Source organism: Sapajus apella, unplaced genomic scaffold (assembly GCF_009761245.1).
Source record: "Sapajus apella isolate SASKATOON/1434 unplaced genomic scaffold, GSC_monkey_1.0 scaffold48, whole genome shotgun sequence".
Classification (NCBI taxonomy): domain Eukaryota; kingdom Metazoa; phylum Chordata; class Mammalia; order Primates; family Cebidae; genus Sapajus; species Sapajus apella.
In genome coordinates, this window is record NW_022436988.1 from 9,404,172 (window position 1) to 9,430,536 (window position 26,365).

Genomic DNA, 26,365 nt, shown 5'->3' on the forward strand with positions numbered 1-26,365 from the left:
TGAGCCAAGATCACACCACTGCACTCCAGCCTGGTGACAGAGTGAGACTTCATCTCGAAAAAGACAAGAAAACAAAACAAAACAGGGTGCTGTGGGAGGTCCCCCATTCCCACACTCCTCGCCACTGAAATCAGAAGCTTTGGGGGTGAGGTTCCCATCAGCATTTTTTAACTCTACACACCATCAAGTTTGGGACATATAGGCTCCTCACAGTTGAACTCAGACACACTTTGCCAGGTGTCTTGCTAAAATGCTGCTTCTGATCCAGCAGGTCTTGGGGTGGGGAGGGCTGAGACTCTGCATCTCTGACAGGTGCCCAGATGTGGTGCCCAGGCAGCTGCCCACGGGCCACGCTCAAAGTAGTAAGGATGTCCCTTAATTTTCGAGGGCATGGTAGATGCACAAATACCCCTTCCCAAACCTTATCTCCAAGCCTCTGTGTTGGAATTAGTCTCCCCACCGCCTTGTCCTGCCCCGGCAGGCAGGCTGGAGAGTGTCCTCTCCACATCTCCTCTGCTCTCCGCTTCCCTCCTGGCTGACAGAGCCAGGATAAATGTTCCCCTCCTTATCTGCCAAGGGGGTGGCATGTTTTAAAAGAGCAATATGGTGTTTATGTTCACACATACACACAAACTCACACACTACACACCCAAGGCGCAGGAGAGAAACGCTGTCTGCACCCGTTTGCAAGCATCTAAGACCCCATTCTCTCTGCGTGCCCACCCTTCTCTCCCTGAAAGGGCACAGGAACCTGCCCTTCACCTCACACCGGAACCTCTGCCATCCTGAAAGCCACACTGTAGGGAGGGGCGGTGGAGCTGCACAGCCTGACTCCAGGGTTTGAGGTCCAAGTTCAAATTCTGACTGTCTCTGCCTGACTAGGTGACCTTGGACAAGTCAACTAACCTCTCTGAGCCCATGTGAGCAGATTTTTCCATTGTAAAACATGTGAAACGATGACCAACCTCTCGTGGTGGCCGGTTGAGTTGGCTGATGGAAGGATATAGGGATATGAATGGAGACAGTAGCAGAGGCAGGGTGCCAGTGGTGAGGCAGAGAACGGGGCAGCAAGGTGATGTGGGTGGCCCAAGCAGGGTGTCCCCCTTCCCCATGGTCATCCTGTCTGCCCCGAATTTTCCATCCATGCCCACCACGTCCAACCTGCAAGCTGGGCAGTCCCTGAGGCTGACCTCCGGTGCCTCATTCTACTCCCATTGTCCCGGCTGCAGACATGGGGAGCTTTGAAGAGGGGGAGAAGCACCAGAGCGTCTCCCACGGAGAAGCAGCTGTCATCCGCGCCCCGCGCATCGCCAGCTTCCCCCAGCCGCAGGTGACCTGGTTCCGGGATGGCCGCAAGATCCCGCCCAGCAGCCGCATGTGAGTGCACCGCTCTGGGGGGACGGGATGGGAGGGGGCCCTGGGGAAGGAGGTTTGGGGCCAGATGAAGTCTCCTGAATGCGGAGGAGGTCCTTTGTGCAGAAGCTCCTTTCAGCTCCCTGGGACACAGCCAAGTAGGGGACCTCCCAGGGGCTTTCTTGGGATGCACACGCAAGGACTTGGGACCATCGAAACCCACGTTCGGTCCCCTTCCTGGGGAATCCCAGGGTGTTGCCTCCACTGTCAGCTGGAGAATAAATCTGCCTTTCAGAGCACTTGAAAAACCTGAACAGGCACATACGAAGGCGCTGTCACTGTGGTTACAGGCCCAGGCCTCAGGCCAGCAGCACCAGGGGACGTTGGAGAGGCTGGCATCTCCTGGGCAGCCGGGCAGCCCTGGGCGTGTCCGTTGGTGGGGTTTAACTGGTGTGCAAGGGCTGTGTGTGTCTTGGCTGTGAGGCAGAGGTATGGCCAGGGCAGCCCCAGGGAGAGAAACACATAGACCTCTTAGTGTTCACAAGGGTGTCTCTGTGTCCCCAGGGGTTGGCTGGGGCAGCCCGGCCCGTGGGCAGGAGCCATGGAGGCAACACCCCACACCTCCGCAAAAGGCAAGCAACAAAGCATTCCTCCCGAAATACACCCATCTCCCTGCCCTCCTGAGCCTCCCGAGTGTCTGGAGCCAGCCAGGGATTTCCTCTTTCCAATTCCAGCTCTCCCCTGCTTCCAGAAGACCCCCTTCTGATCTACTCAGGCTGCGTGTACACAGGACCGAGCCTGTCCTGGTCTCTGTAGAGAGTGGAGGAATAGATGGACAGTTTCTGCCTTTGGGGAACATTAAGTCTAGTTGGGGGAAGCATAGTAACTGTAACAATAATATTTGGCCGGACGCGGTGGCTCACACCTGAAATCCCAGCACTTAGGGAGGCTGAGGTGGGCTGATCACTTGAAGTCAGGAGTTGAGACCAACCTGCACAACATGGCAAAACCCTGTCTCTACTAAAAATACAAAATTTAGCCAGGCACTGTGGCAGACCCTATCATCCCAGCTTCTCGGGAGGCTGAGGCAGGACAATCGCTTGAACCTGGGAGTCAGAGGTTGTAGTGAACCAAGATCAGGCCACTGCATTCCAGCCTCCAGCCTCCAGACAGAACCAGACTCCGTCTCAAATAATAATAGTAATGACAAGATCACCATCATCATCACAGCAGCTGCCGTTTATTGAGTGGCTGCTATGTGCTGAGGACTGAGCTAAGCACACAACACATCCCCTCTCCTCCCAGACAGCCAGGCTCTGTGAGGAAGAAGGTGCTCTCAGTCTCATTCTCCTTCCTGTCCCCAGAGCACCTGCTGAAAGGAGACATTGCTGAATGAATGACCCTCACAACCACCCAGCGAGATGCTGGGTTTCTCCCCATTTTACAGACAATCCAGTGAAGTTCCCAAAAGTTTAACTACTTTGCCAAATCTCACACCGCTGGTAAGTGGTGAATTTGCGTCCAACCCTGCCAACTCCAGAGTCAGGTTCTTTCATTCTTGTCTTATGTGAAAAGTGCCTGAGAACGGACATACAGACACGATGGAAAGATTGCGTCTGTGGGAACAAGTCCTGCGGAGTATCTCACCCTCGCTACCTGTTGAAATCATTTGGGAATTTGCGGATACAGTCATGTGTCACGTGATGACAGAGATACATTCTGAGAAATGTGTCGTTAGGCAATTTCTCTGTTGTGTGAACACAAACCTAGATGGTGCAGCCTACTACCACCTACGACATATAGGCTGTATGGTGTAGTCAGCTGCCCCTAGGTTATAGACCCATACAGCATGTTACTGTACTGTAGGTAATTGTAACACAATGGTAAGTATTTGTGTATCTAAACATATCTAAATATACGAAAGGTACCATAAAAATATGGTATAAAAGATTTTTTTAATGGCACACCTGTATAGAGCAGTTTCATTATAATCTTATGGGACCAGCATCATATATATGGTCTGGTTTTGACTGAAATGTTATACAGTACATGACTGCGTACTGATCCTTGGTTTCTATCCTAAGATTCTCTGACTTAATTGAAATGGGATGGAATTTGAGCATCAGAATTTATAAAAAGCTTCCCAGGTGGTTCTAATGTGAAGTCAGGGTTAAGAACCACCATCCTAGTATGTATCAGCTATCCACAGCCACAAATATGCTGTGTAACAAAACAACTCAGTGGGCCAGGCACGGTGGGTCATGCGTGTAATCCCAGCATTTTGTGAGCCAAAGGTGGCAAGATCACCTGAGGTCAGGAATTCAAGACCAGCCTGGCCAACCTGGTGAAAACCTGTCTCTACTAAAAACACAAAATTAGCCAGGCATGGTGGTGCACACCTGTAGTGCCAGCTACTCAGGAGTCTGAGACAGGAGAATCGCTTGAACACAGGAGGCAGAGGCTACAATGAGTCAATATCACACCACTGCACTCCAGCCTGGGCCAGGCAACAAGAGCGAGACTCCATCTCAAAAGTAAAGAAATAAATGAATAAACCGCTCAGTGGCTTAAAGAAATACACAATACACATTTCTGTTTCTTGTGAGTCTACAGGCTGGTGCTTTAGGCTGGGCTTAGCCAGGCAGTTCTTCTGGCCTTGGCTGGGCTCTCTCACTTGTCTGGGACTGGCTGACTTGTCTGGTTGACTGGAGTGACTTGCGTGTGCTGCACAATGCATCCTCCTGCCTCTCAGCCCTAGCACGTTTTCCTGGCAATTGCAGAGGAGCAGGGGACGAGGCAGGAACATACACTTTTCCAGCTTCTGCTAATGTCGCATGGGCCAAAGCAAGATCATGGCAGAACTCAAAATCAAGATGCAGAAAAATCGACTCTGTTCCTTGAGCAATAGAACCTGCAAAGTCACAGGACAAAGAGTTTGGATACAGAGCAGGGTGAAGAATTGGAGCGGCACCCCAGGTTAACAGGGGGACTCATGCTGTGTGAGTCAGAGTGTGCCCTCTTAGGCCTAACTTATGTTCAATAAAACCAGCAGAGAATGGTTCTCAGCACGGATGTTGAGATTATGCTGTGGAAGGGGAATGCTCTCCACACAGGTGTTGGGACGCGTAGAGGAGCCCCAGCCCCATCCCATCTCCCTTCCTGAGGTTATTTCCCATGGACTATTGCAAGCCAATCAATTGGTAATAGCTGTGTGGAATACTGTGTTAAGAAGGATTCTGAGGTCCCATCCAGACTCATGAGAATGAATATCACAATTGATTAGCAATGTCTGCCATGGCCGTGTGAGGGGTATGCTGGCATTTTCCAACTACATTTGTTGTGGGGGATGAAACCCTTTCTACAACCTGCTCCCTTCACCCCTTTCCTAACACCTCTCCACCTCCTTTTCTCGCTCCCAGCCTCTGTCCTCATCTTCTTTTCATTCCCACAGTGGCGTCAGGACAGAACACCCTGGCCTATGCACACAGGCACACCTCCTTGGTCACGCACACCTCCTTGGTCACACACACCCCCAGCCCCTGCACACCACCGCAGTATTCCTACCAACGACATGATGGAACACTGTGGTGATTTCATCCTGGCAATTATAGCAAATTAATATTTATAAGTGAACAGAAAGGGTCCCTGGCAGCAAATTCCCTGGTGTCTGTGTGTCAGAGATACATATCTGATGAGCGCTATCTGCCAGAGGGGTGTGCAGGGCACAGAAGGCGCCGCTATCTACAGAGAGCTGCTCCCGCTGGTGGGGCAGGAGCAGGGATTAGCGCCACCTCATCCATGCCCTGGTGCTCACTGTTGAAAAGGAGACAAGATTCCTCATTAAGATGCATGCTGGGGGCTTTAGACACATTCTAGGATAATTTATTTCATTCATAATTAAATTATCAATGGGGGCCCCCCAGGGAACTGAGAAAAAGTGGCTGGCTTGATAGGAGCAATGGGTGGAAGGGAGGGGCAGGGCTGGGCCAGTCAGAGCCATAGCAAAAGCCTCCATTGAAACCAGGGTGTGTGGCTGAAAAATAGAATCCAGCCCCTGCCCGAGAGTTGAGTTCTGCTGTCTGTGTCCTCCAAGAATTCCTCCAGCTTCTTTCTGTGTGGGCTGCCTCTGAGGTGCAGTGCCGCAGGTTAGAAACCCTGCTGGGTGCCAGGAAGAGCACCCAGGACGGTACAGTACAGTACAGCATCATCCCAGGAATGTCTGTCAAGCGGACGGATACTCTGGAGAGAGCCACAAGCCCAGGGACCTTCCTTCACTGCCTGCTGGGGTGGCAGAGAGGACAAGTCAAAAGGCATCTCTGCCTCCTGCTCCACTCTGTGTTTAAGACTTGAACTCTGGCCCTGGGTCCCAGTCCAGGGTGCTTCCCTCCAGGCACCAGTTAAAGCAGTGCCACCTGCAACTGCAGATAGAGCCCCACATCTCAGTGACGTCACACCAGAGAAGTAGATTCTTGCCCATTTATTGTTTTGTTTTGGCTTTTTTGTGCGGAGTTTCACGCTTGTTGCCCAGGCTGGAGTGCAATGACGTGATCTCAGCTCACTGCAACCTCTGCCTCCCGGATTCAAGCAATTCTCCTGCCTCAGCCTCCAGTAGCTTGGATTACAGGCATGCAGCATCACACCAGGTTAATTTTGTCTTTTTAGTAGACACGGGGTTTCACCATGTTGGTCAGACTGATCTTGAACTCTTGACCTCGGGTGATCTATCACCTCAGCCTCCCAAAGTGCCAGGATGACAGGCATGAGCCACCGTGCCCATCCCCATGTAAAGTCCTACCATGATGAGAGGCATGCTGTCTTCCACATAGTCATTCAGGGGCCCTGCTGACGTGGGTTTTGCCATCATCAGCACACAGCCTTCCAAGGTATCCTGCTCTGCCAGAGAGAAAGGGAGTGAACATGAGGATCACGTAGGAGATGCTGATGGTCCAAGCCTAGCAGCGGTGTACCCCCTTTCCTCCATATCCCCCTAGTTCAGCCTCACTGCCCCACCTGGATGCAAGCAGAGATGCAAAGCCTGTCTCTGGCTTTCCAGCCACTGCAGTCCATGACACAAGGGGAGCCTGAGACTAGGTGGGCAGCAGCCATCTCTGCCATCTTGATATGCACGCTACTTAGGACAGACCGTGTCAGGCATGGCACTCTTGATATCTGGGCCCCCACCACTCATCCCTGTGAGGGCTTTCCTGTGCACTGCAGGACACGTCCTTAACAACATCCTGGCCTTGACCCCTCATTGTTAGTAACACTCCCAGAGCTGGCAACCAAAAGTTGCCCAGACATTGTCATCCGTGGAGGGCAAACTCAGCCCTGGCTGAGAACCGCTGACCCAGAAAAGCTGATCATGATAATAGACAAAATACAGCAAAAGGAGCCTTTCTGGTCAAGAAAGAGAAGAAACTGGAGGTGGGAGCCTTCTTGGAGACCGAAAGAGTCCTAAGATGGGTGGGTGAACTGGAAAGTGGGCCGAGCTGTGCCCGGTGTGCCCACTGGAGGCTTCCTTGAACCTGCCTCTGTGGCAGTCATGGATGTGGCGTGGCTGGGGTAGCTGGGCCTGCATGGTCCCAGTGCGTGGTGCTCATGAGAGTCCTCAGCCCTGAAGCTGGCCGTGTGCCAGTCTGCAGCGTGGGAAGAGACAGGTGGGGGTTGCAGGGCTCTTGTGGGCCCAATGAGGAAAGAACAGAAGCATCGACAGGAATCAGAATCCCTCAGCCTCTGGGCTAGAAGAAATCCTACAGAACACCTGTTCCATGCTTGCACAGAAGAGGAAACTGAGGCCCACCAAGGAGGAAGCTGCATGCCCTTCATTCTAGAGCTCAGCCCCTGCCCCAACCAGAGCCCTACACGGGGAGGACCCTTCCTCCAACTCTCAGCCACCCTCACATGCCACACCAAAGGACAAGCTCCTGCAGGAAACTCCCAGGTGGGAAAATGACCCCTATCCCTGTCTTATTTTGCGCTTTTGAAATATTTTTGTCTGGCTCTGGCCCCGCCTCCTAGTGCCTCATTAGCTGGAGGTTAAAAGAGCTCTCCGGAAAAAAAAAAAAAAAAAAAAAAAAAAGGGGACATCATTAGGGTGCCCAGGAATTGCGGGCAGGAGGGCTTGGCGTCCTGCTTCCCAGAGCTGCACCAAGGGTGCGATTCTCAGCATGTGAAGCACCAAAGCCAGGAGAGAGGGGTCAAAAACCAGCACAGCCGGGCTGGGAGAGAGCAGGGCTGGAGCAGGGCTGGAGCAGCGTTCCTGGGGAGGTTTATTTGAGAGGCTGTTTAAAACTCTGTAACATCCACCTAATGGGAAAATTTGAAAAGATATCAACTAGATTTGTCCTTGTTAAACTAACATTAAGGATGTTTAACAGCTGTCTCAGGCACATCACATTAAAATCCAGAGATATACTTGACAAACTAATGGCTTTGTTTGTCATTGGGAGAATGGGTAGAGGGAGGCCGAGCCAGTGTGGGTGGCAGTCCTGGCTCCATGGCACCCACATTCCATGGGGCCTCCAGCTTCCTGCCTGGACAAGCCCGTTTTCCCTGCCTGAAGACCTGGCCTGCCAAGGGGCTGCAAGACGCAATCCCAGCAAAGGAAACTGGAGGGGGCAAACAGCCCATCACTGTACCCCAAAGCACACCAGCCTCCTTTTCCCTCCTCACCAGCCCAGCTAGTCCCACTCTTGGTCATGAGCTTCAAAGTGGTAGAAACTCTAGCCGGGGGCATGGCTCACGCCTGTAATCCCAACACTTTGTGAGGCCAAGGCGGGCGGATCACCTGATGTCAGGAGTTCGAGACCAGCCTGGCCAACATAGCAAAACCCTGTTTCTGCTAGAAATAGAAGAATTAGCTGGGTGTGGTGGCATGCACCTGAAGTCCCAGCTACTCAGTAGGCTAAGGCAGGAGAATCACTTGAACCTGGGAGGCGGAGGTTGCAGTGAGCTGAGGTCGCACCATTGCACTCCAGCCTGGACGACAGGAGCAAAACTCCATCTAAAAAAAAAAGAAAAGAAAAGAAATGAAGAAGAAGTAGAAACTGATACCCAGAAAGGGGACTAGAGGGAGACAGGACCCCCAGAATCTGATGTTACAAGCGACCTGTGGCCTTTGAGTCAATCAGCCCTGAACACATTTAGGATTAGGGTCAAGCCATGGATTCTGGAATGGCCCCGCTCATTTCTAAACTCATTAGCATTCATTTGTCATTTGCTTCCTCTTTCATCGTCATTCACTTATCCATGCTGAGAACATTTCTTCAGTGTCTGGATGCTCATGATGCAGAAATAACCACGCACAGCCATGAAGGCTGTAACCTGGGAAAGGGCAGAATTCCAAGGGGGTACCTGGAAGCCCCTCACCCAACTTTGGGCTAGGGGCCAGGGAAGCTTCCTTTGGGTATTCTTAGCCGTGAACGTGCTGTCTCTGGGTCTGATTGACAGCGTCAGCACCATGTTTAAGATTATCTGCAAAGTAAATATGGCGGGATGTAGGCAGTAAGAGGTTGGAAAGATGGGTGACAGGAGTGGCTCTGGGAGGCTGGGGACTGGGAGGTAGGGTCAGGCTGCCATTTCCTACTGCCACTCCCTGGAGGTTCAGAGCCCCTCAGGCCCCTGTCAGAGGAATCCTTTCTCTCTTCCCAGAGCCATCACGCTGGAGAACACCCTTGTCATCCTGTCAACGGTGGCTCCCGATGCAGGTCGCTACTACGTGCAGGCTGTTAATGACAAGAACGGGGATAACAAGACCAGCCAGCCCATCACGCTCGCCGTGGAGAGTAAGTATGCACAGGGCCAGGACCGATCGCAGCGGGTCATTAAATCTTGGCAATGGTGCTCCAGGGGATCATTGGGAAGATGGAGTGGCAGAGGAGGGGGGCAGGGAATCTGGGGGACGGCAGCGGGGAGGCTTCCCAAGGAGGAGGAGACACAGCAGGGCTGGGAGCAGCTGAGTGCTGGAACCCATTGCCATGACCTGCCTGAGATCCTGCGTCGCTAGAGAGGATGCTTAGCATGACTGTTAGCAGGGCTACCGGGGACCCAGGGAGGGGTGGGGCAGAGGAAGAGTACATGCATGTGTGAGTTGCAGCCACCATGGGGTCCCAGATGCTGACCAGGAGGGCATGTGGGGTGATTGTAGGACTCAAGCTTGTTTTTAACAGAAATATACTAACTGCCTCTACTTGGCTGTCACATAAAAAGTGCTGTCTATATTGGGCTCCTGGTGGTCCCTGCTGATGGGAACACAGGCGCTCTGCCCAGGCTCCCACCTGAAAGTACCTCTCTCCCCAGCCTCAGACACCTGCAGCACCCTGGGTGAAAGGGACAAAGCTGTCCCTAGAACTCACCATACAGTGAGTCGCACATAAAAGTGTGACTCCCTCGGTGTGCTTTGGCAAAGAGACACTTGTCCTGCCAAGATTGAGGCCAGCTTTTTTGGGAGGGATGATGCCGGGATGTCCTTTCCGGCCTGGTTCTCCCTACCGGACTAGCCCCTCCCTCCATGCTCCACTCCCAAGACAGAGAAGGAGGGGTGGGACAGCCCAGGAGCAGCCCAGGCCTAAATCCCAGAGCACGTGGGGCGAGGCCACAGCTTCCTGCAGCAGCAGCAGCAGAGCAGTCACACAAGCTGAGGGAGGCAGATGTTCACCTCCCTCCACATCTGTACAACTTCTGCTCTCAATGCAAGACTCATTTATCATCCACAGACACGATGGTACTCGCCCATCAGTGGCAAGATGAGGGTGTGGGCCAACCTGGGGCCTTCCTATGCTCTCCTTCTGGCACCAGCCTCTGCTGTCAGTGCCCAGGGGGTCCAGGACATTGCCAGGCCTTGTCATCCCCATTCCAGAGCCTTTCAAACTTCAGCAGGAACCACTTCCCATTATCCCAAGGATCTCCTTCCCCTAATCAGTGTCCAGTCTGCCTAGAAGGAATTCTGAATGCAGGGAGGAGAGTTTCACGCTGGATACTGACCCATTAGGGTCACAAGTGTATCTGGATACTGACCATCACAGCCGAGGGTGTAGCCTCTGAGGTTGAGCCAGGGTCTCAGTCAAGTCCCAGCAGCCTGGAACCCAGCCCAACCCCTGGGGCCGCTGTTTCTATAGGAGAAGGGAATTTAGTCATCAAAGACAGATGCTTCTCCCCATATGTCTTCTGGTGATCAGATTCCCTGGAGTCTCATGGAATCCTGTCATTTGGTAAGAGGCAATGTCAAAGATAACACGAGTGTCTCTTGGTCCAAGTCATCCTCCTGTGTGACTCAGTTTTCCCTGAGTCAGGCCTTCCTCTCTGTTCCCCTCCTCCAGTACCCAGCTCCTCCTCACAGGCGTTAAACTGGGCTACTCTTCCTGGCTGACTTTGGGGGTCGTTCGCTCTCTGATCCATCCCAAACCACCCCGACCCTCCAGCTGCCCCTAGGGAGGTGGGCAGGGCCCCTCCGACCCCCTGCACCCACCCGCGCCCTGCCCAGTCGCCTGCCTCTCCCACCCCACCGCCTGCCGTCACGCGATGATTTATCCTGAATTCAGAGCAGAATCAGCTGATTTTTAGCTAATTTCTCTTCCCACAAGTGGCTGCACTTGAAAACCCTGTTCCTCTCCCTGACACAAATCCCCAGCCTGCCTGCCTGCCAGCCGATTTGTGAGGAGCATTTGCTGCTGCGCCCACCACCAGCACCAGCTCCCCTCCCTCCTCTCCTGGGCCTCACCCCTCCCTCTGCTCTCCCCTCCATCCCTCCTGGACTCCTGCCTCTCTTTATAGGGACCCCGTGCTCTTCAGAACCAGAGAAGGAAAGACCAAGCCCAGTGACCCCAGAAGTTGCCCCTTGCTCAGGATAACCCTGGTGACCTCACCGGACTGTCACAGCTCCTGACAACCCCGTGCTTGGGTGGTGACTCCGCACCCAGAGATCAGTGCGGCACTCTGTCAAAAGAAAATAGAATCTGAACCACATATGAAATTTTAAATTTTCCAGTAGCCCCATTTTTCACCAAGTAAATCTTTGACGTTAATTTTATTACTCTATTTTATTTAACCCAACATAACAAGGTGTTATCTTTTTAACATACAGTCAACGTAAAGAATATTAATGGGCTATCTTACATTGGTTTTTTGCATACCAAGTCTTTGAAATCCTTGTGTATTTTACACTTATAGCACATCTCAATCTGGATGTTAAATTTTCATCCAAAATACGTGATCTGTATTTAGATATCACAAAATTTATAGCTGAAAAGTAGAGCTGTATGCACAAGTTGTTCCACACAAGCTTAAAAGTGTTCTAATAACTGAATTGGGGATCCATTCTTAATTAAATGTAAATTAGCTAAAATTAAATCACATTAAATCAAAGGGGCACCAGCCACATTGCAGGCGCTCATAGGCACGTGTGACTCATGTGGCTCATGGTCCACGTGTGGCTTGGATCACAGGGCCTGGATACCCTGGCCCCTGGGCAGCTGGAAAACAGGCATCCCAGGAGGGAGGAGTGGCTCACACCACTTCTCCATTTGTAAATTGAGCCTCAGTTTCCCCATCTGTAAAGTGGTGCCTGTGGCAAAGTTGGGAGGATTAAATGAGGTGGCCCAGGCGAGTCACACGGTCTCTGAGCCTCAGTTTCCCCATCTGTAAATTGGTGCTGATGGCAAAGATGGGAGGATTAAATGAGCTGATTCGGGGAGTACGGACCATGTTAGATGTCCTTTGTCATGGCTGTTAAGCAAAGTGTCTGGGGCAGTGAGATCCAGTGTGCCCCCCCATGTGGGGGACCCCCTACACTTCCACCTGAGGGCCCACTCTGTGGCAGGAGCTCACGGAGAAGACACCCCTCCTGTTTGCTCAGGCTTGCCTGTGATTTGCCCAAATAACCCACTTGGGCTGGGGTGACCTTCGTTTACAGTGAATCTGCTCGAGGACCACCCAGCACTGACTTCCCAGTTCCAGCCATGGCCGAGACCTAAGTGTTCTCCTGCCAAGCCCCAGTTCTCAGCCACTGGCTCATGGCAGGGGCTGGCAAGGACCGTACTGGGAGTCCTAGAGGATCTTCCTAAGCACGAGCTGGGTATCGCAAGGGGCCTCCAGGCTGAAAACTCTTGTCTCCTAGGCCATCCTTCCCAGCTTTAAGGGCTGTCCCTGCTGGAGCCTCTGTCCCAAGCATGAGTTTGCTGCCTAAACCTGGTTAGACTGTCCCCTCCCGACACTGGCTGGTCATGGGGGAGACCTGCTGGGGGAGGGAGACCACTTAGCACAGTGCTCCCCAGCAGGGCACGCCTGGCCCTAGAGAGCATCCTGCTGAGGGCGAGCCCTTGCCACCCCCAGGGGTCTGTGCCATCCTCCGTGTACCCGAGCTGTCCCCTCCCACCTCCACGCCACACCAGCAACCTCCCCTTTCAGTGCTCCCACAGGCGAGGCTCTCTCCAGGCACCTGCGAAACTCACCTATCTCATCTTACAGCAATCATCAGAGGCAGGTGACCAAATTACCATCATCCAGTTTACAGGTGAGAAGAATAAGGAAACTGGGCATGAGACACCCACCACGCGCTTCCCAGCAGCATTCACTAATACTTGGGGAAACCAGGACTGGGACCCAGGCTTCCTGGACTGCCAAGCCTGTGCCATTAACTCCTACCCAGACGGTCCCCCGGGCTTGGTCCTCATGGAGCAAGCTCGGAAGGAAAACAGATTCCCCTCTGGGCTGCTGGCCACTGAAAGGCACCAGGTGCTACCTTCCCCATCCTGCCAGCTCCTCCTCCTTCACCACATTCTCAGTCTGAATCCCCGGCTCCAGGCTTCCGTGAGCTGTCCTGCCCTCTGGACCCTCTGCTCTGCTGGCCTCTCTCTCAGGGACCCCCATCCCCTGAACTTCCGGCACCTGCTGCCCACACTCCCTCTCCCTGAAAATTCTCCCTGGCATCATCACTTTTTCCTCCTCCCTATAAGTGAGCAAGCCCCTGCCTAGTTCTTAGCCCAGGTTCCTCCCATTCTCCCTGTTTCTCTGGCTCCCCCAAATCTCACCAGTCTCCTCTGTCTCCTGACGCACCTCCATCTCTGCAAATGGCTGCGGGTCTCCATCCCCAGTGGGTCCCCTGCCTTGCATCTCTGGACATCTCTATTCAGACATGCCACCACCACCTCCAGCTCAGCCAGACAAAAGCCAAACTCAGCAGGGCACGGTGGCTCACACCTGTAATCTCAGCACTTTGGGAGGCCAAGGCAGACAGATCACTTCAGGTCAGGAGTTCAAGACCAGCCTGGCCAATATGGTGAAACCCCATCTCTACTAAAAATACAAAAAATTAGCTGGATGTGGTGGCGCATGCTTGTAATCCCAGCTACTTGGGAGGCTGAGGCAGGAGAATCACTTGAACCCAGGAGACGGAGGTTGCAGTGACCTGAGATTTCAACACTGCACTCCAGCCTGGGCGACAAGAGAGAAACTCTGTCTTGAAAAGAAAAAAAAAAAAAGCCAAATTCTCCCCGCTTCTTTGAAAACCAGTTCCCCCTGGGCTTCCCTTTTCCTCCTAAAGGCTGCTTCCCTAGGCCTTTGGTCCCCAAACCCTCATCCATCCTGTCTTCCCATCCCCACCCCGTGTTGGTTTTTCCTACCATCCCACCACCTGCATTTCCACTGCATCCACCTAGAGCAGACCTCCAGCCCAGAGCCAGACAGAAATCGCCAGCGCTCTGGCCCTGATCGACCCTCTCCCAGTAGAAGGTGGGTCTCCTCTCACAGCTCTGGTCTGTTGCTTGCACTGTGTTAAGAAGGATTCTGAGAACATATCTAGGCTTCACCAGGAAAAGCGCTGTGACCAGTCAGCACTTCCTCGTGGAGGCAAAGGGAAGTGGTCTGGGAAGGACAGTGCGGGGCCAGGCCCGGCCACCACTGCTCTGTGGCTGTCCTCATCATCCACCCTAGCACTCTGAGGGCCACCCCATATTGCGTCCACACCATCACTCACACAGTGCTCCCATGCTAGAATCCCCTCCTCCACTCACTTCCCTGAGTCCCACTCAACTCCCGCTGTCTCCCAGGAAGCCAGCCCATGAAATGCCTGAGGCCTTGCCCGGTACCCTGCGGGGCTTAACATGCAACCCCGTGCCTGTGACTCTCACCTCTCTTTAGCTGGAGTCCATCACTTGGACTAGGGCTGCTGGGGAGAGCTCTTCCCTGCACAGACAGGCACGTCTCCAGGAGGGGAGGCTGTCAGTTATTGAGCACCTACTGTGTTCTAGCCACTCTGCACTCAACCCCAGGCCAGCTTAGCCGCCCCCTTCCTGGCAACCATCACGCGCGCTCTTTCATTCACTAATCCCGTGAGCATTGATCCGACTTCCTCTGGGACCTCGCCCTCAATGAGAACAGACCCCAGCCATCTCGCTTGGAGGGGAATCCCCAGTGCCTGGAACACAGCCTGTCACTGCTCTGTGGCTGTATCAAGCATTCACCCAGGAAAGATTTGTTGAGCTGGGGTCTGAATTCACACAACCCTGAGAGGTAGGGACTTTCAGTCCCATTTTGTCCCTGAGAAGACTGAAACTCAGTAGAATGAAGTCACCAGGACACCTGGGGGCAGAGCTAGGTTTTGAACCCAGGCCTTCCTCACCCCCGGGACCCTTTCTCACTGCCCTAGCATCCCGGGCCACCACAGCCACCGTCGAGCCCGGCAGGCTTCCACCTGAGCCTGAGCACAAGTCAGTCTCCCCTCCGTTCCTTCCAGAGCCAACAAGCCAGCCCGAGCCCTGGGGCAGCCCTCGTATTTTTAAGCTCAGAACTCGCCTTCCTCGAGGGCTCCCTGTTTACCTGGCTGCGCCGCACGGCACCCTGGCTGGAGCTCTAACTGTCTGTCTCCTCCTCGTGCCCCATTAATCTGAGCCATGGTACCTGCGCGCCCCCGCATGTGATAAACAACTTAGAGCGCACTTTTATGGATTCGGCTATATCAGCAGCTTTCAATCCGATCGCTCTTTATGGCACCTACATGAGGCTTTTATATTGTTGCAATGACTTTGCTTTATATGCTTCCTTCCTTTTTACATTTCATTCCCATTCTTCCTGGGCCTTTGCTAGCAAGGCCTGGAGTCAAGGAAGGAAAGCCTGCCCGGGCTGACAAGGAGGCCCAGAGTGGCAGAGGGGCCACTGTGCACCCTCCCCCGGCCCCATAAAGAACAGCCTGTCACTGTCACCCCGAGGCCCGGCATGTCATCGTGGCCTACTACCTCCAGAACCTTCTGGAAAGGGGCCAACTGGATGGATTTGTTGTGGAGAAAACCATCCTCAGAGGTTGTATTTTCGGGAGCCGTGGATCAGGCGTATTGGAGTTTCTGCCAATATCGGGCCTACACTTACCCACCGAGATAAAAAACCTGGCTTCTACTTTAAAAAAAAAAAATCCTCAAAAAATATAAAAAGGAAATGCTACCACCTCTATTCAAAGAGTTGGGAGTGTTTCTTTTTTTTTTTTTTTTTCCAACAAACCCACTTATGGGAAGTTCTTGTTCATTTCAATCATCAACCATGGAAGTCGCAGGATGGTAACGCTAGCACCATTCACGTGCTGACTTAACACGTGTATTTGAGCACTCACTGTGTACCAGGTATCCTTCTTCGTGCTGGAGGAGTGATGGTCGTCGAGACTGCATGAGTCAGCTCATGGTGCTGTAACAAAGCGCCGCAGCTGGGGGCTTCTGAAGCAGACATTTGGGCTCCCACCGTCCTGGGGCCCGGAAGTCCCTGGTCTGGGAGCCGGCACGGTCTGCCTCTCTTCTCAGCTTGCAGATGTCTGCCTTCCCGCCGTGTCCTCACATGCTGGAGACGGAGAGAGCTCTGGGCTCTTCCTCTTCTTACAAGGACATGAATCCAAAATACAGAAATACGTACACCTAACAAGTACCTGGAAACTTGCTTTCTGAGAGTTTCGTTAACTCTTTAATTTCATTCAATGGGAGAATTAAGGATTAGATGCTTTTCTAAGCTAAAGTTTACACTATGTTAAGAGAACATTTTTCTTTTTCCCTGGGACCCTCATTGGTCCTCATGAGGCCTGACACTCATCTAATCCTAATCACATCCCAAGGGACCCCTCCAAATGCCATCACATTGGGGGTTAAGGCTCAACATATGAATGGGTGGGGGGCACGGTTCAGTCCACAGCAAAGACCTAGGTTCCTGGTCAGGGAGAATTTTAGTCTCGTATGGCCTGCGCAATGAAGTGCTACCATCTGAGCGGCTCACAACAGAAACTGAGCCTCTCACAGTCCGGAGGCCGGAAGACTGAAAATCAAGCTGTCGACAGGGCCATACTTCTCTGAAGATTCTAGAGGAGTCTCCTTTCTTGCCCCTTCCTGGCTTCCGGCAGTGGCCAGCAATGCTTAGCATTCCTTGGCTTGTGGCCACATCCCTCCACTCTGCCTCTGTCTTCACAGAGGCTTCCGACCTGTGCATCTGTGTCTCAATTTCCCTCTTCTTACAAGGACGCCAGTCTTATTGGGACTTGAGCCTACCCTGATCCAGTATGACTTCACCTTAACTAATGACATTGTAATGATCCTATATCCAAATAAGGTCAAATTTACGGGCACTGGGTGGGCATGAATTTGGCAGGAGGTGTGTGTGGGGGGGTAGGGAGGTAACTCTGTTTGACCAAGTACAGAGTTTGCATTCTGGTGGAGAAAGTGGACAGTGCAGAACTAAACCAACAAGGTACCCCAGGCAGAGGGAAGGATTTCAAAAGGAATGGAACAGGACAGGGTGGTGGGGGGGAGAGGGATGTGTGGCTGCTTTACAGGAGGGATGAAGAAGACTGTTAAAGTCAGGGAAGTCTCTCCTTGGATGCTGGTGTGGTGACTCATCAACAGAGGAGGAGGAGGGATCAGGGAGTCCCTGGGGTCAGTGTCTGGAGGTCTGCTCTGGGGCTGCCCCCATAGTCCCCTGCTCTACTTGGTGAGACAAAGGCCTCCCAGGGCATCAGCCTCTAATGAGGCCAGGCAGGGATAGAATTTCCAAGCTCTGCCCCCAGCTAACATCTGCTTTCTCCCCAGATGTAGGGGGACCTGCAGACCCCATCGCACCCACCATCATCATCCCACCGAAAAACACCAGCGTGGTGGCCGGGACCTCAGAGGTCACCTTGGAGTGTGTGGCCAACGCCAGGTGGGTAGTGCCTCTTCCCTTGCTCCTGCACCCCTAACTCCATCTGCTGCCCCCAAACTGCGGGCTCCAGGGAGAGCAGCCAGAAGCCATGTCACCTGAGGATTCAGGATGGCAGAAGAGGGATGCAGATGGCTATTGTCAGAGCGTTGCTGTGTGCAAGCCAGGCCAGCTCATTCTCTGTAGCCCACAAAGAGAAAAACAGGCCCTGGATGGAAGTTACAGGGAAGGGGACATGAGCCTGGGACATACAGGACTGGAGGGAGGGTGGACTCACTTCCAACCCTTGGAGGATCCCAGAGGGAGCAGGTGGCCTTTCAAAGCAGAGCCCTCTTGCATGGAGGGGTGTGCAGGAGGGAAGTGTGCATGGGAGATGATTCACATGGTGGTTAAGAGTACAGGCTTCGGGCGAGGTGGCTCACGCCTATAATCCCAGCACTTCGGGAGGCTAAGGCGGGCAGATCACCTGAGGTTGGGAGTTCGAGACCAGCCTGACCAACATGGAGAAATCCTGTCTCTACTAAAGATAAGAATTAGCCAGGCGTGGTGGCACATGCCTGTAATCCTAGCTACCTGGGAGGCTGAGGCAGGAGAATCACTTGAACCCAGAAGGCAGAGGTGGCGGTGAGCTGAGATCACACCATTGCACTCCAGCCTGGGCAACAAGAGCGAAACTCCATCTGAAAAAAAAAAAAAAAAGAGTTACGGGCTTTGTAGGAGGGCAGATCAGGGATCGGGAGCTACCAGGGCCCTTCCCAGCCATATGTGGCCCTCACCTCTCCTGCAAAGGAAACAATTATGTAACCTCTGAGTCTCATTACATGCAGCTAAGTGCCTTCCCACACCACCTCCTTTCTCCCAAAACAACTGCGTGGCAGAGGTATCACCACTCCAGAGCCCAGAGAGGGTAAGCAGCCTGCCCAACATCACCCAGCTGGATGATAGCTGAGTTGAGATCCACTGCCCCCTCCCCCGAGGCCTGTACTCACTGCCGCACTCTGGGCCTTAGTCTCCACATCTGTAAGATGGAAATGATCCGAGCACCAACCTCAGTGGAAGGCGCATAGGCAGTGCGCTGACCCAGCCTAACCTGACCCTTCCCAAATGCACTGTGAAGTTAAACCAATGGGATGGCTGGGGGGTTAGACTGATGATCTCCCCAAGGTCCCCTTGACCTGAGCCTTTCTGGAGAAAGACAGCGTGTCGTGTAGCAGCATTTCTTTCTTTTTTTTCTAAGATGGGGTCTCACTGTGTTGCCCAGGCTGGTCTCAAACTCCTAGGCTCAAGTAATCCTCCTGCCTTAGCCTCCAAAAGTGCTGGGATTACAGATGTGAGCCACCATGGCCAGCCTTTTTCTGTTGTTACTGTTTTTAGCAGCATTTCTAAAAGTATGCTCTTCTAATCCCAAGTTTCTCACAAGCATGATGTATTAGCCCATTTGCATTGCTATAAAGGAATACCTGAGACACAGTAATTTGCAAAGAAAAGAGGTTTATTTGGCTCACAGCTCTACAGGCTTTACATAAACCATGGCACCAGCATCTGCTTCTGGGGAGGCCTCAGGGAGCTTCCAATCATGGCAGAAGGAAAAAGGGGAGCCCGCGTGTCTTATGGCAAGAGAAGTAACAAGAGAGAGGGGAGAAGGAGCTAGGGTACTCTAAATAACCAGCTCTCACATGAGCTACAGAGTAAGAACTCACTCTGGGCTGGGCACGGTGGCTCACGCCTGTAATCTCAGCACTTTGGGAGGCCAAGGTGGGCAGATCATGAGGTCAAGAGATCGAGACCATCCTGACCAACATGGTGAAACCCCGTCTCTACTAAAATACAAAAATTAGCTGGGTGTGGTGGCACACATCTGTAATCCCAGCTACTCTGGAGGCTGAGGCAGGGGAATCGCTTGAACCCGGGAGGCAGAGGTTGCAGTGTGTCAAGATCACGCCACTACACTCAAGCCTGGTGCCTGGCGACAAAGCGAGACTCTGTCTCAAAAAAAAAAAAAAAAAAAAGAACTCGCTCCATCACCAAGGGGGTAGCACCAAGCAAGTCACAAGGGATGTACCCCCATGACCCAGCACCTCCACCAGGCCCCACCTCCAACATTGGGGATCACACTTCCACGTGAGACTTGGAGGGGACACACATGCAAACCCCAGCACATGAACAAGGCCACCAGGATGCAACTGTGCAGCAAAGGCCCTAAGAAGCCCCGCAACAGAGAACCTGCCCAACGTCACTCAAGCGACTGTCACTCAAGCCGCTGTCACTCAAGCCGCTGTTTCCTAAATGTAGGCGGCCACAGAGCTCCTTCTCCAGGGGGCCCCTCTGAACACCCCATGGTGCTAGCAGGGGCCCACTTTGGAAGATCTGCCCTCAGGGACCCAGCAGGTGCTAAACGGGAGAGCCTGGGCAGACCAAGTCTCGGAGGGTTGGGAGTGCAGGGGTTGGTTTAGAGGAAATCCAGGCCAGACTCACACCTTTGCTCTTCTCTCGCAGTTGCGGGGTGGGTTTTTCTGTCTGTCTGGTCTGTCCTTATTTCCCCTTTTCAAACTCTGGGTATTTCATGTTTCTGTCACTTGCCCTCACCCTCGCATCCTCCATGTTGTGGTTGGATGGGGCACAGCACACAAGGAAAACCAGAAAAAGGAGCTGCAAGCCAGGCTGCTTTCCTGCTTTGCCTGAGCTGCCAAGACCAGGCAGGACCGAATCCCAAGTCCATCAGCAGGCCCCGTTCCAAGCACTCCACTGGCACCAGTGCATTCATCTTAGCTACAACCCCCTGGGCAGGCACAGATGCACCCACTTTACAGAAGAGGAAACTGAGACCCACATCCCTGTAGGAACTTGCCTGAGATCTTGTACCCACAAAGTGGCAGGAAGGTGGCAAACCCAGGCAGCCCGGCTCCCGAGCCCACACTCCTTGCCACCCCCAGCCCTGCCTCTCTGGCCTCCGGGCGTCCTCCTGGCTGAACACTGACCTTCCCCTACCCTCCACAGGCCCCTGATCAAGCTGCACATCATTTGGAAGAAGGATGGGGTGTTGCTGTCAGGCGGCATCAGCGACCACAACCGCCGGCTCACCATCCCCAACCCCACCGCCAGCGACGCCGGCTACTACGAGTGTGAGGCTGTCCTGCGCAGCAGCAGCGTCCCCTCTGTGGTCCGGGGCGCCTACCTCTTTGTGCTGGGTGAGACAGGGCGGGGCTGCTCGGGCTCCCCTGAGGGGTAGGGGTAGCACAGCGAGGGGCCTCCTTAAGGGTGACCCACACCGTGGCTGGATGAAGGGAGCGTGGCTCTGATCCCCTCCCCTGGTCCTTCCTCCAACAGAACCGCCTCAGTTTGTCAAGGAGCCAGAAAGACACATCACTGCAGAGATGGAGAAAGTGGTGGACATCCCCTGTCGGGCCAAAGGTAATGAGGTAGCACAGATGGAGGGGGACAGGGACCCCAGACCCTCAGCCTCTCTCGTCCTTGTCATGGACATTTCCAAATCCCAGCTTCTTCTCATCACCGTGTCACTAAGCAGAGTCTGTCTGGCTGTCTTCTCTGAGCAGGCACCCCAGGAAACAAACAGGCCAAATTACCATAATCTCAGGCTGGAGATCAACCTTTACGGTACCATAACGCGAGGGTTACAAATGAACCCAAATTACCATAATTTCAGGACGGGTGACAGACCCAAATTGCCCATAATTTGAGAGCCATAGACAATGCCAAATTACCGTAATGCCAGAACCAGCAGCCCCCGGACGCGCCTCACCTGAGATGTGTTTTATAAGCTCGGCCTGTTTCCTTGGCCATTTCGCTCCATCTCCTCTGCCGGCTCCCTCCGCTATTCCTACTTAACCCCCCCTTGGAAGAGTTCCTGAAGAATTTCTGCTTTCCCCTTCCCCACCGTCCTTCCTTCTGATTCAGTTCCACCAAAAGACAGCCGCAGCCAGGGTGAAATCTGAGATGATAAAGAGAGAAGGGCTTGCACAGTGGGGCACGCTGAGCAAAGGGGCAAAATGTGACTCCGCAGGAGTAAGAATTGCGCTGGAGGGGGATGAGTAATGACTTCCCTTCTGAGACTCCACGAGGGGAAGGCAAAGATCCATCCATCCAGGCAGCAAATATTTTTTGAGGGCTTACCATGTGCCGATAGCGTCCTCAGGAGTCGGGAGATACGGAATAAACCAAACAGCCAGATCCCTGCTCGTGGAGAATGTAACATTCTCAGGAGGGAGACGGGAAGGCCGATAAACAAATAAAGATACCTTATTTCATTTCATCTAAAATGCCATGGGTTGTAAGATGCCCCATTATTTTATGTACCACTAAGAAAGAAAAAAGGCAGCCAATTCAATTATGACATCCTGTCGATTATAAGACACATCCTGATCTCGGAGACGTGACCGAGGGAAAGAGCACATGGTGGAATGAAGCATCGCAGGCTGTCAGGATGGGGGAGTCCTGGGGAGGGAAGGCAAGCAGGCTTAGTGGGGACGGGGCCGTGGGGTACTCCTTGGGACAGGGCGTGGTCCACTCTTCCGGGGAGGTCACTTTTGAGCAGACATCTGGAGAGACTAAAGGGAGGGCTGGGGGAATTTCTTTTTTTTTTTTTTTTTCCTTTTTTGTTGATATGGAGTCTTGCTCTGTCACCCAGGCTGGAGTGCAGTGGCATGATCTTGGCTCACTGCAGTCTCTGCCTCCTGGGTTCAAGCGATTCTCCTGCCTCAGCCTCCCCAGTAGCTGGGACTACAGGTGTGCTCCAGCATGCCTGGCTAATTTTTCTATTTTTAGTAGAGACAGGGTTTACCATGTTGGTCAGGTTGGTCTCAAACTCCTGAACTCAAGTGATACACCCGCCTCAGCCTCCCAAAGTGCTGAGATTACAGGTGTGAGCCACCTCGCCCAGCCTGGTTAGGGGAAATTCTGAAAACAACATGCCAGGCTGAGAGGGCAAGAGGAGCCTCCTTTCACCTCCACGTGCAAAGCAGGTATGGGGGCTTCCAAGTGCCCCCAGAGAACACTGGATCCTCTATGTACTCTTTAACACAGGCCGCCATGGGTTTGGGGAAGCATCCCCCACTTGGGGGTTCCCAGATCACACGTGTCTGCTAAGTACTTCAATAAAAAATAAGAAATTAGGACAGGTGCAGTGGCTCACGCCTATAATCACAGCACTTTGGGAGGCCGAGGAGGGTGGATCACCTGAGGTTGAGAGTTCAAGACCAGCCTGACCAACATGGAGAAACCCCGTCTCTACTAAAAATACAAAATTAGCCTGGCGTGGTGGCGTATGCCTGTCATCCCAGCTACTGGGGAGGCTGAGGCAGGAGAATCACTTGAACCCAGAAGGTAGAGGTTGCAGTGAGCCGAGATCATGCCACTGCACTCCAGCCTGGGCAACAAGAGTGAGACTCCGTCTCAAAAATTAAAAAAATAAAAAATAAATAAGAAATTGGCCCAGGTGCAGTGGTTCATGCCTGTCATCCCTGCACATTGGGAGGCTGAAGTGGAAGGAGCGCTTGAAACCAGGAGTTCTAGACCGACCTGGACGACGTAGTGAGACCCCATCTCTACACAAGTAGAAATAAAAATAAAACAAATCAGAAATTAGTTTGTCCAATCCACATTTCCATGCTGCGCTGATCCCAGGATATTTACTATATCCCAAAGACTTTGAGAATTGCCACTCTAAGAGCATCCTCCCCTCATCCCAAGACCCAAAGTGGCACCTCTGAGAAGGTTCTAGACACCCAGATTCACCAAGGCCCCCTGGCAGATTTTCCAGCCCAGCCTCCGCCCAAGCACCCCTGGGAGGCGGCGAGGAGGCAGGAGGCGGGTTGACGGTGGACCCACGTCTCCCCCACAGGTGTGCCACCGCCCTCCATCAGCTGGTACAAGGACGCCGCAGTGGTGGAGGTGGAGAAGCTGGCCCGCTTCCGGCAGCGCAGTGACGGGGGTCTGCAGATCAGCGGCCTGGTGCCCGATGACACCGGCATGTTCCAATGCTTCGCCCGCAATTCGGCCGGCGAGGTGCAAACTTCCACCTACCTGGCTGTCACCAGTAAGTCGGGCCTCCCCTGTTCTGCCCCTGAGTCCTTCTTCCCAGGACGCGGCTTTCTTCTGAGGTCTTCCAAGGGGCCTCTTGAGCACAGCACACTCCATTATGCCGACAGGATCCTCAAAATCTGCCCGCTGCCCAGCACCCTGGGGGCACACGCCAGTTACCCCTGCTGCTTCTGCAGCCTTGAGTCCAGCCCCCTGGAAGAAATCTCCAGTCCCTAGTTCTCTCCAATGTCCTGGGGCCCAGGTTGGGTTCATGGCTTTTTGAGAAAAAGAGCTATGAAACCAGCCAGGGGTACCAGCCCTGGCATTTCAGCTGTCCCTGGGTTCCAGGCGGGGCTGAATCGACCCCATTCCCTAGCCCAGAGGACCTGCTCATGTTTCCAAAGAAGAGAATCAGTGCTTTCCTCTTAGTTCTCCCGCTTGCAAATCCCTTTCCCCTTGGAGTCTCTGTCAGGGATGGTCACAGCAGCCCTGGCCACTTCACAGAGCTGTTTTAGCCATCAAAGGTGATCCTGCAGGCTGAGCGCGGTGGCTCACACCTGTAATCCGAGCACTTTGGGAGGCCTAGGCAGGTGGATCGCTGGAGCCCAGGAGTTTGAGACCAGCCTAGGCAACATGGCAAAACCTTGTCTACCAAAAATACAAAAAATTAGCCAGGCGTGGTGGCACACACCTGTTCTCCCAGCTACTTGGGAGGTGGGAGGACCGCTCGAGCCCCGGAGGCAGAGGTTGTGGTGAGCCAAGATGGTACCACTGCACTCATGCCTGGGTGACAAAGTGGGACCCTGTCTCAAAAAAAAGAGGGGGGGGGAAGATGATACTGTGAGTGGCCCACAAGCGCAAAGTTCTGCGTAAGTGCAGAGCGCGGTGCGCTCCTCGGGGCAGCATGGGATGCTCGGGGGTCTCCTTGAGCCCCACAGTGTTTGTTACCCAGACCCACAGAGGCCTCAGACAGGGCAGCCATGGGGCAGGGGGCTTTTGGGTGTGCCCCGAAGGTGGCTACCAAGGGGGAATTTCTTGCTTCTGGCTTCCCAGCGCGGGTGAACTTAGCTCTGTTCCCATGCCCGTCTGGCAAGCTCCTTCCTTGAGGGCCGGGATAAAGTGAGGGGAGCACAGATCCAGGAGACTGTCCCGACCCTACCTGGTGGCCAAGGCTGAATGGAGCTCCTGGGGCAGGGCTGCTTCGAAAGTGACTGAAGTCCCCCTCTTGGCTGCGGCTGTTTTTCTTTTAAGAAGTCAGAGCCTTGCCTTCGTTTTTGGCTCATGAACCCCAATAACCTTGTCAGGGAGGATGTGACCTGCCCTCTGGGTTCTTCAGTTTCCCCCAAATGCAGGCCTGAGAATCCAAGCAGGGTGGCACTGGTGTCACCTGGGTCCCTCCACAGGGCAGGTGGCATAGGGGAGTCCTCATGGCCCCTTGGGCTTCTTTTCAACACTGGGGCCCCATCAAGATGCCAACATCCTTCCTCATGGAGGGCCCCTCACCCTGGCAGGGGAAGATGAGGGCCTGACCCTCGGTGGGCCTAGGGGTCCCTGACCCTCTGGCTTGGGGCGCTGCTTCCAGGCTGTGGCTAAAAGACCCCACTTCTCTGTTTGCAGGCATCGCCCCCAACATCACCAGAGGCCCCCTGGACAGCACGGTGATTGACGGCATGTCAGTGGTGCTAGCATGTGAGACCTCGGGGGCGCCCCGGCCAGCGATCACTTGGCAGAAAGGTAGATGGGACAGACCTTCAGAGAGTGTGGCCATGTGATGGCCTAGGACAGTCTTCAGAACTAGGTTCTGGGGCCAGCCAGGTTGGGTTCCCCATGTACACTTGCGAAGGTCGTGCACTGCACAACCCAAGAGAACATCTCAATGGGGCACGGTGGCTCGTGCCTGTAATCCCAGCACCTTGGGAGGCCGAGGCTGGCAGATTGCCCTGAGGTCAGGAGTTCAAGACCAGCCTGGCCCAAAGTGCTGAAACCCCATCTCTACTAAAAATACAAAAATTAGCCAGGCGTTGTGGCAGGCACCTGTAATCCCAGCTACTCAGTTGGCTGAGATAGGAGAATCACTTGAACCTGGGAGGGAGAGGTTGCAGTGAGCCAAGATGGCACTATTGCACTCCAGCCTGGGCAACAGAGCAAGACTCCATCTCAAACAAAAAAAAGAGAGAGAGAGAGTATCCCTCACATCCCAGCCTTGCCAGGCTCAAGGCCCAGCTCTTCATCTTCCAAGACCTGCTACCTGGATGAGTTATTAACTCACTCTGAGCCTCAGGTTCCCCATCTGTAAACTGGTGACGATAATATACGTACCCCAGGGTGACGTGAAGACTAGACTGTAGCGTGCACATGAGGGGCCCGCGTTGTGCCTGGGAGGCTGGGAAGCCCAGGAAGGGGTAGGTGCTTGATGATGAATCTTATTCTGGCGGTGGCTGTCACCAGTGCAGGTAGGAGGCCCTCCCTTCTACCCTGAGCAGCTCAGAGGGCTCCAGACGGCGGGGCCAGCAAAGCCCAAGCCACCTCCCCAAGTCCATCTGCCCTGTGTGCTTCCTCTTCTCCTCTTCATGACTCTCCCCGTGCACACACACACACACATACACACGCACACGTGCATACACATGCACACACACACGTGCCAACACAGTTGCTCCTTCACACCTGCAAGCCCCAGCTCAGAGGTGCCTCCTTCAAGGACTCGCCCTGCCCCAGCCCCCAGCCCTCCCCTTGAGCCCTGCCCCCCCAACCCTCCCCTTCAGCCCTGTCCCCCCAGCCCTCCCCTTCAGCCCTGCCTCCCCCAGCCCTCCCCTTCAGC

At 53.7% G+C, this 26,365-nt stretch overlaps 1 protein-coding gene across 2 annotated transcripts in view; it reads left to right on the forward strand.

Moving 5' to 3' along the window:
- The window catches only part of SDK2 (sidekick cell adhesion molecule 2), a 313,807-nt gene that overhangs the window by 189,115 nt on the left and 98,327 nt on the right, over positions 1–26,365 (forward strand). For both annotated transcript variants that reach the window (XM_032241841.1, XM_032241842.1), the window contains exons 4-10: positions 1,230–1,377; positions 9,004–9,137; positions 17,403–17,514; positions 20,509–20,699; positions 20,839–20,922; positions 23,369–23,563; positions 25,165–25,281. In XM_032241841.1, coding sequence (XP_032097732.1) covers positions 1,230–1,377; positions 9,004–9,137; positions 17,403–17,514; positions 20,509–20,699; positions 20,839–20,922; positions 23,369–23,563; positions 25,165–25,281 — 981 coding nt within the window. The remainder of the gene's footprint in view (positions 1–1,229; positions 1,378–9,003; positions 9,138–17,402; positions 17,515–20,508; positions 20,700–20,838; positions 20,923–23,368; positions 23,564–25,164; positions 25,282–26,365) is intronic.